This window comes from Cystoisospora suis (genome assembly GCF_002600585.1).
Source record: "Cystoisospora suis strain Wien I chromosome Unknown contig_5289, whole genome shotgun sequence".
NCBI lineage: Eukaryota > Apicomplexa > Conoidasida > Eucoccidiorida > Sarcocystidae > Cystoisospora > Cystoisospora suis.
In genome coordinates, this window is record NW_027158079.1 from 34491 (window position 1) to 44053 (window position 9563).

At 55.0% G+C, this 9563-nt stretch overlaps 2 protein-coding genes across 2 annotated transcripts; one reads left to right on the forward strand and one right to left on the reverse strand.

The window, feature by feature from the left end:
* Positions 1-139: 139 nt before the first annotated feature.
* Positions 140-2918, reverse strand: CSUI_009089 (uncharacterized protein). Its single transcript, XM_068069208.1, has one exon. The coding sequence runs from the start codon at positions 2563-2565 to the stop codon at positions 1411-1413; it is 1155 nt and encodes a 384-aa protein (XP_067918819.1). The 5' UTR covers positions 2566-2918; the 3' UTR covers positions 140-1410.
* On the forward strand, positions 2753-8612 carry CSUI_009090 (apicoplast import protein). The gene is made up of 4 exons (XM_068069209.1): positions 2753-4099; positions 4200-4391; positions 4509-4675; positions 4857-8612. The coding sequence occupies exons 1-4, from the start codon at positions 3284-3286 to the stop codon at positions 4927-4929; spliced, it is 1248 nt and encodes a 415-aa protein (XP_067918820.1). The 5' UTR covers positions 2753-3283; the 3' UTR covers positions 4930-8612.
* Positions 8613-9563: the final 951 nt, after the last annotated feature.

A 9563-nucleotide genomic window follows, 5' to 3' on the forward strand; every position in this document is an offset into this window, starting at 1 on the left:
GGACGGGGGAAGTCTCGTTACAAAGTTTCTGGGAACTTGACCGAGGTAGCCTGAATACAGTTTACCAGCCGAGCCATCCCCGTGCTCGCGGCCTGTGCGGCTGACAAATGCCTTACAGAAGTCTCCCCCCACAGAGGATACCCCAAATGACGAGCGCCCTTTGCCATGGATCCACACATCCTTTGACACTCGTTCGCCCCGCGCCGCCTGTCAGCGGTTTCGTACACCTGATTGGCGTTCGTGACGTAGCGCAGGTATGCTGAGAGAACCACCTGTATTACTGCTCAAAAATCATGGAACCTTTTCCTGGATCCATCCCACCTTGCCCGCAGTTGCACGTAACAGTCTTTTCCAGCTGCGCCGGCATTTCGCCTGCGCGCATACGCTTCTAACACTGAGCTAATGATGAGGGAAGCATCAGACTTCTCGCAAGCCGGAGCTCCGAGCATGCTGCGACCATTCTCCTACCCCGCGACATAAGATGTGGACGCGTTCACAGGCCATTCCAGGAACACAGAAATGAGTGATTCGGCTGAAGCCAAGCACATGTCCGCAGGCTCCCTCCTACATCCCGCCTGCTGCTCCCCCCTCTAAACTCGACTGTCGCTTATTTCGCGATTCATTATCCCCAGTTTTTCTTCGCATTCTCTCAACCGTCTGAGTCCTCTGCTTCAACACGGGGAGGTGTCAGAAAGTAGCGCTGATGCCACACGCGAATTCGCAATGGAGACAATGCAGAACAGTAAAGCCTGTGAGGAGCGTACACCTCAGCAGCCACAAGTCTGGAGGTCAAGACAGTTGACCAGAATAAAATGCCAGTGTTGAGGATATCTTAGAGGGCAATACTGTCAGCCACGTGCATGCAGGGCAGAACTGCTGCAGAGCTGGACGCCACCTTCGTGAGGGCTGCACGGGCACCGCGGAACGATGGTGCAAGCGTGTTACTACGTATCCTTTAAAGCAACCCGCCTAGCACACCAACAAAGCTGCTGCAGTCTCCCTTGCAAGAATTTACTCTCTGCACGAAAGAGGTCCCGCTCTGCGCTACAAACTCTGGATAGCGCCATCCCACTACGGCACGCACGCCGGTGCCGCCGTTGACCCGGAACACACCATCTCCGAGACGCCCCGGGGCACGGCGCCTACCAACCAAGCCACAAGAAAAAGGGTGAGAAATGAGTGTACTCCAGTTGCAAGGCTGATTAGGTTCAGTCCTCGATGGCGCCGGAGTCACGACGCCAGTGCGGGAGCAAAAAACGTTTTCCCCCTGATCGTGGCCGACGCATCGTCGAGACAGGATCTGACGCCTTTACCATTAAATAGTGGTACTTAATCGTCGTAGAAACACGTCTGGAGCACCTTAGTTCCGTCAATGTCTCCATTTAGGTTGCATCACGTGCAGTCTGCCCCCTAGCGCCTCCTTTCCTTCACACCATCGCTACTTTGTGTTGCGGCTTCCTCGTCATTGATGATAGCTCCGTCTTTCCCTTGCTCCGGTGAAGGTTCCCCTTCTGCCCGTACGTTTACGGTGCCTTCAACAGCGCTTGCCTCCTGAACCTGGGAGGATGCGTCAAGAGAATCTGACGGATGCTGCGTTGCCAAATCCGAGGCACGGACTGAGTTACTCAGCGGCAGCCCAGGGCCGGTGGAAGTAACTGAGCCGAACAGTCTTTCCTCTGGATCGGAAGAGCTGGGCGGTCCGGACCCCGGCTGCGCGACTACGGGGGCAACTACGGATTCGCCTGTCTGCACAAAATGACGTATAGCCTTCTGTAGTTCAGACCTGTCAAGCCCAAGCTTGCTTTTTCCTCCGTATCCTCTCCACAGACAGCGTTCTCCCACGTCAGCGCGCAATCTGTTGGCGTCTTCGCCTTCGTTCGACCGTAGTACAGCCACATCGTTTCGACGAAAGGGTACGAAGCTGAACGCCAGGTCAAGCAGCTTCCCCATGCCGAACGGAGCATTTACTATGTAGGTGCGTGACCAACTCTTCCCAGGACAGCGCTTCAGTGTGTGCTTGGCGATGGAGAACATGCGAGAGAGACCGCCCCACATGAACAGCATTTGCGTCATTGAAACGTCTTGTAAGTCCAAGAAGATTACTAGCTTCTTTTCTGCTGCGTAATTCCTCACAACCTTTCGCCAGAATGTCTCGAGAAGGAACCGAAGAAACAGCATGAACCCGGTGACTCTTTCCTCGGCAAGTAGAGATTCAAGCTTCCAGCGGCCCATCGGTACGATGACCTGGACCTCTCCGTTGCTCTTCTGTCCGCAAGTACGTCTATAAAAGAAGACAGGACATTCCCGCATATACTGATCATATGACTGCCGGAACTCCTCAAACAGGCTGTCCGACCACAGATCCGCAGGGATTTCCTGCTGAACTGCGGACCGGTGCGCCGGGCCTCCACTGATGGAGTCATCGTTACCCGCGCCGCGCGAGGCGACGGCAGTAGATAATAGGAAGAGAAGTAGAAGCGACACGGTGACCACTGTAGTGTCATAGCGGCTCCGCTCCTTTCGAGAGAAGGAGGCCCTGCATCCACTCCCGGCGTAGCACATCATGTAGAATCAGGATCAACGACAGAGCCAGGAAGAGCGCTAAGGTCTACGGCCGACCGTGCCTGCGGCGGAAAGCACCAGGACTTGTAGATAAAGCTCCTGGGTTCGTAAGACTCTTCGGAATTCTGCAAGAAAGCCGCCGTAAAACAACGGATAGCTCAATGGAAAGGCCAAGACTAGAAAAAGCCGGCCTGACGCCCACCACGTTCGCCTTGCATCCACACTGTTCCCGAGTGCCCAACAGTCGCACTTGCTTTTTCAGACACCGACGTCACATTACTAAGATCGTTCTCACGTTTGCCGGGTCGTCTGTGAACATCAACCGAGCGTGCAGCCTCATCGTTCTACAAATTCTTTCCGGCGCCTCTAGCCGAGGCCCGCTTGCGGGCCTTCGGGCCCACACCTTCCGGGGTTCGACGGACGGCATGCACAAGAGGCCGGACCACCAGGTCCACCGTCATGATGATTCTCTGCATCTGGGATAGCCTGCCCAGTTTGGCACCTCCGGCGCGGGTTTTCCGCTCTTGACCTGGTTAGAACGGACTAAGAAACTGCTCACCTGCCGCCTGCCTGTGAGTAGACGAGACATCTCAGCGACTTGCGACTGCGTATACAGCAGGCGCGCCGGCTCGCCTTTCGCTGGCAGCCTTTCTCACTGGGACGCGAGCTGGGTTCGCCTGTGAGAAGATGGTGCCCAACAAGAGGCGACTGCAGTGTTACAATGCCGAGGCCCCAGCCGGTACGGCAGGATGCACGCGGCGGCTGTGCCGTTCCATATGTAAAAGAAAGCAGCCGACAGCTCCGGGATCCGGTGCCGTCGCGCTCTATGCAGACCGTTGGGGAGCTGCAGGCACACCGAGCGACAGCTAATGCACTGCGGTCTTCGGAAGGCACGGCGCGGCTTCGACAGCTATGTCGTGTCCTGACATTCGTCCTTTGTTTTTTTACGGTTCGTGTGCTGCCCTCTCTGTCCCTATCCGAGGCGACAGCAACTTTGTCATCGAACTGTCTCCTGCCACCCCCAAGGACGCGCCCCCTTGCACCTCATAACGTCGAGTTAGTTTTCTGCTTCACCGCTGTCAAACAGCGGTTGAAGCCTCGATTCCCAGCTTCACAGCGAGCCCGGCAAAAACTTGCTTTTCTCTTGGCCCCATCCATGCGCTCTAACTGGCCAGCGCGATGCCTCTATAGCCGTCGTGTGCGGGCTTCCTCTGCAGCGTACGAAAGTGCCTGTCGAACGAGAAGCGCTTTTTGCAAGCTTCCGAATGTGACGGTAGGGCAGCCCATCCCTCCGTCGCCTGCCCCCGGGTGTGAGCATCTCACAACATGGATTGGCCTTCGGCAGAAAAACGGCCGTTTGTTTAGCCGGCTCCCGGCGTTTGCACGCCGCCCCGGGAAAGGAGTATGCGGCGATCCTTCTGATGGGACACCGCTTCACCCTGCGGAGAATTCCGGGAGTCGTCTCAAGATGCCATCGCTCCTACACCGAATAGCAGCTGCCGGAGTGTATATGCTGCCTAACCTGGAGTTGCTTCAAGTAGGTGGAAGGGCCGTGCCGACATCTAAACAATGAGAGACCACCGTAGGGACGCGGTGGAGCACGTGTGTCCGTCCCTGTGAATGTGTGCACTCTGCAGACCTTCCTTCCCGCTTTGCAGACCACTCTCCCTTCAGCAGCTCGCCTGTGGTCAATTCTCGGCCGCTGTCTGAGTGTTTATGGCAGCATTCCCTGCAGCTCCTTGTTGACGTTTGCTGGCCCTTATACGCTGCTGATAAAGAACAAAGGACTCCTGCGGCCATCTTACTTCCTTCGCCATCACACGATGACGGTAGGCTGCGAACGGCACGGCTCGGATGAGGAAAAAAGAGTAGAGTGCCAGCAAGCCAGAAGACCCGCATGACGTGGAGAGCTGTCTTGCCCTGCCTCTCCGTTTCCCTGTCACCAGGCTCTTATGATCTCCATGCTGCAGTACACCGTTAGCATGATCTACTTCAAGGGTATCAGCTCCTCTCTGTCGGAGGCGGCACCAGTCCATGAAACAACTGTGCTGTCCCTCTACCTGACAGTGCAGTTACTTCTGTTGTCATCCGCGTTCAGAGCTCTGAAAGCGAGGTGAGCACCTGGGATGGTCGCGCTTGTGTTTGCAACAGACGAGTCTTCCTCCTTAAGGCAGCTGATGTGACTACGGTGTGCAGCAGGACAGCAAGTACGTTTGCCGCGTCGGCCAGGAAGCGCACTCGTGTACTGCGGTGGATTTCTTTTTTGTCTTCTCTGTGTTGTGGTGTCTCGCCAGGTATGGGTGGATTCCCGTTATCACAGAAGCTGTTGCCTTGCACATTGGTGATAAGCCTCCGGGGGAATACTGACTTCTCAGGCCGGTGGCCGCATGTGCACTCAGGTCTAGCAGCGTGAGTCGGTCCGGTTCTCAGTCCTCCGAAAGCCTTCTCGTTTACGTGAACTGAAAATCACCGAGACTATTCTCGGTCCTATCGAATCTTGCTCGTTACACGCCCCATTCAGAATAGGGAAGTGCAATCGTTGTTGTAAGCGCCTGAATTCCCCCGACTACGGCAGCCAGCCACGCGGAATACTCAACCGGCGCACAGCGTGAATGGTAGAACTCTCGAGAATCTACGATGGACCGTACAGTCTTTTGACAGTCATGTCAGGCTGCGCACCGTGATCATTAGCCCGGGATGTATTGTTAACTAGCAATGCTTCCCTTAGGGCAAGTAGAGCCTTTCAAGAGATGAGCCACTGGTCTGTCACTTAGGTAGCTTTTGCGGCACTGTTGCGTTGCCGGCTAAGTTGGCAGTCTAGTCGGCTCTTAGAGAAGATAAAGGACGGATGCAGGGCGTTTTTAGATGTCGCCATTGAACGATAGTCACGCGGATGGCGCTCGCACTGCGCTGCGCACCGCAGTGCGGTCAGGCCAAAGTGTGAAAGACGTGGTCAGGAACCACCTCGGCGAACTCAAGCCGCAGTTGGTTTATTCGATGTGTCAGTTGCAGAGCAAATCGCCGGACAGACAGCTGCGCAACGACACGGGACCTAGCGGGGGGTGAGAATCTGTCTACGGATCAGAGATGACGCGCCCCCGAAAGCGTGTCAGTTGAAGTTCACCCCGCCCCTATTTTCCCTGATGAGTACGGACCCTAGTGTCAGTACAGCAGAAGAGTACACGCAGTGACCCCTTGAGAGCCCCAGAGACGTGAATGTTTTGCCACTTCATTGTCAAGTCGCTCTCGCGCCCCTAGTGTCAGCTGCGTTGCGACGGTCCACATCGTGAGTCTGCTCTGGCAAAGCGTTCTTCCGTCGGCCGCAGAAGACGGCGTAGGCAGTTTCCAACGTGGTTGGCAGTAAGCTCGCGCTGCAGCTTGGGCGCATTCGCAATTACCTTCCTACGACACAGAAGAAATGGCTCGGGGAACTGCATTGGCTGGTTTCTTACTTCTATTCCTGGTCGCTCTTCCGGCTGGAGCGCAGGAAGCTGGGCGCGGTAACAGTGCAAACACTGAAGTGCAGCAGGTTGCCTTCAGCGCCGAGGTCGATAAAATTGACACCAGCTGCGACATGTCCCTAGAGGAGGAGCCGAGTGACAATGCCACAGATTTTTCTTGGGAGTGGAGAAAGCCCAAATTTCCTTGTGCTAAGAAAACCTCGACTACCACTAAGAGACCAAAAACTACTACCACTACGAGGCCAACAACGACTACTACTACAACTTCAACGACTACGAGGCCAACAACGACTACCAGTACAACTTCAACAACAACTACTAGTACAACTTCAACAACAACTACCAGTACAACTTCAACTTCAACAACGACTACCGGCCCCAATGCAACAACCATTCCAGGCGGCGATTTCATCGAACGAACCACCAAGCCAGCAGGCAATTTTCTGACCAAACCGTCGAAGACAGAAAAACCGGGTCCCGACATATCCAAACTGGCAAAACTGTTCAAGCTACTGCTCGGTCAGCAAGCGGAGTCCAGTATTGGACAAGACGAACTCGATGACCTGGAAAGTCGTGCCGAGGCCGTGGAACAAATTCTCGCACGGCTGTATGAGGAGGTCCTCGGTTGGACTGCGCGGCTTTCTGAGCTTGTAGGCCAGCCGTCGAGCCACGCTGTTGAACAGGTGGCGGTTACGTCGCCATACGGCTCACCCGATGGTATGGTCTAAAATCTCCGAGGAAGGCGTACTAGTCCATCTTCGCAGTAAAGAATGGCCCATCTGATTCGAGGCCTCTGGCTCGCAGCCCCTGAAGCCTTCATTGCTTTTGTCAGCGTGGAAAGGCGTTTTGCTTGTCCGTAGGTGACAAATTGACGTGCATGTACCATGGACCTCGTCCAATACATTTGTCAACAGTCGTAGCTGATACTACTTAGCCTTCAAGGCACTATCCCCTTTTAATTGCTGTATAGCGCTCGTTGGCGTGCCGTTTTTGGGCACACTCCCTCCACTCACTGAACAGCCGGGTAGGAGGACTGTCGACTTTACACTTTTGTTCGACATCCCGCGAAGTGGGGATCGCGCTGGGCAGTCCGAACTAGCGGAGCGGACTGGCTGCTTTTCCAGCATCCCCTTTACTGAAAGGGGCAACCGGTACGCCCAAGTAGTGTCAGAAGTTGGAATTTCAGTGTGTCGGAGCTGACAATACGCAAGTTGACAGGGGGCAGCCGCACTTATCACTGTTGCGGCTGCAGCGAACGACTGTCTCCGACAGGTGCCTTTTTCGTGAGTTAGACTGTCTGTACCGCGGTTGGTGCTCCTTGAGATCCGAGTGCTGGGATAGCCCGATTAGTCCTCCCTAGAGCCGAGTGCGAGGATAGCCCCGTAGAGCGGGACACACTACGTAGTAGACTAATCGGCAGTAGTCCGTAGTGTTGGTAGGAGCCCGCTCACTGGGCAGACGGTGGAAGAGACACGCTTCTCCCGATGTGTCGCACTAGACAGCGACACGCGGGACAGGGGAAGAGACGAAGGAGTTAGTTTCTTTCCTCCTCTTTGTAGTTCGTTAGTATAGCGATGGGAAGAGAGCATCGCGGCTGCTCTCGATCGTGCTGAGGCGCGGCGGAGCTCACACGTATCCACTGTTATTTTTGTGCTTTGCTATTTGATCTTCGTGCTACACGAGTCCGGTTACGGACTCGGATGGTTGTGTGAATGCGTGACCTTCGCTTTCGAGAGCACAACAAAGTAGTGCCGTGACCCGGCAACCGACCCGATGGCATGCGCGCGCTGTGGACTTCGGGAATCAGTTCACCAGCTCAGTAGTATTCTTGGTAGAGTACGGGTACGGGGTTGCAGCTTGGAAGGCGCCCTGGCCCGCCAAGCTGATTGGTTGAGCGGTATGGCCCCATATTGGGACTGGTTTCTGTGCGAAGTTTTTCTGGGCTTTCAGGGAAAAAAGGAAATTCTGTTTTTCCGGGATCCCAAACGTCGTGTGGGCGGCTGCAGTTTCACACTGCACTAGCGTTTGGAAACAACCTGGGTGAACCATTTGAGGTGAACCGAGGTGTCACCGTAGCTTCGCGAATTTCTCTGCCTTCGGTGACTCTATCTGGCCGTGGACCCCCCTATTTGGGATACTTTAGACGACGTGAGGGGAATTGGTTTGTGCCTGTCGCGGCTTGTTTTCAAACGGTTGGACAAGAGCGCTCTGCATTCCCGCAAGTGTGGTTGGTTCTGTCCTATTCACTACCGTATGTAGTCGACTCGGAAGCTGCCCGACTCTTGGTTCTACTTGGAAACTGGTTGTCTCGGGGATATTGCTCTCAGGTGTGGCGATTTTGCCTACGTCGAGTGGCTACACGTGATAGGTGTTCACTGGGATGCCCGGGAGGAATCGTCCGTGGTACCAGAGACCGAGGAAGTACAACTTTCCTTTCGATTATATTGGAAATGGATGGTCGATATGCAGCACAGCATCGACCTTCAACACATCATACTTGTCGGACTGCGGCCGCTACTCGCTCTCACCGAGCCGCCAGACGTGCAGAGAGAGCACGCGGGGACAATGTAGAAGATACGGGTATGGCAGAGAATGTGAGAGACGTCCCGGGGGTAGATATCGGCAGGCGGCTTCAAATCTGGATGAAGTTGTCGGAGATGTGAGACTTAGAGCGGTTTCCCGGGGACTGAAGACAGACAGGAGGCTGTGCGCCAGTGCTGCGGGGGAGAAAAAGCTCGCCCTCGATTGGCTGGACGGTGTCAGGGAGTTATGCAGTTACAAGAAGCCTATGAGGTCGAGTCGAGCTTGTGGGCCCCGATACGCGGTTGCCGCGCGATGCCCTCGTAGTTGGACAGCTTCCTCCTGTCGATAGAGAGGAGGACGTTAAAAAGGCAGGCCCTTTTCCGGTCAACAAAAGAGACGGAGCCCTTCAAACCCCGAAGCTTCTTCAACCTGACGGACAAAGTAGGGACTGGGGACACTGGTTTTATCTGCTCGAGACTGAACTATCAGGGTGCCATGTCCCGCGAGAGAACCGGCCAGAAATGCTTGTGAATCAGTCCTCATTTCGAATGAGGCCGGAAGTCACTTCTGTCATCCAAGCCACCCGTTCAAATGTGTCTGCTGTCACGGATTCAAGATCCCTCTTCCTCCTTTAACTGGAGTGTTCTAAGCCGTTACCTGGCTTAGGTGGGTCTACCGGTCCACAGATTACACTCAGAAGGTACGGTCCAGCAGCTGGGTCCTCAATTAAACAGGTAGGGTTGCCACACACGCGGTAGCCGTAGTGGAACCTCAGAGTTAGGTTCATAGATCTGTTGGACAAGAGTAAGTTTCACAGGAAAATTGTCCTACCGAGCGCCACGGCACGTTCCCAGGGAGGAATCCTCCCTCAAAGACAGCGTTCGACCGCTATCGTCGCACACGGAATCCCTCAGGGCCCGCTTCAAGGGCGTTAACGGCTATGTCGACGCTTCTACAACGTCGTTCAGACTCGTGACCGTTGAATTAAGGTTCAATAAATGGGTTAACCGCGCCTCA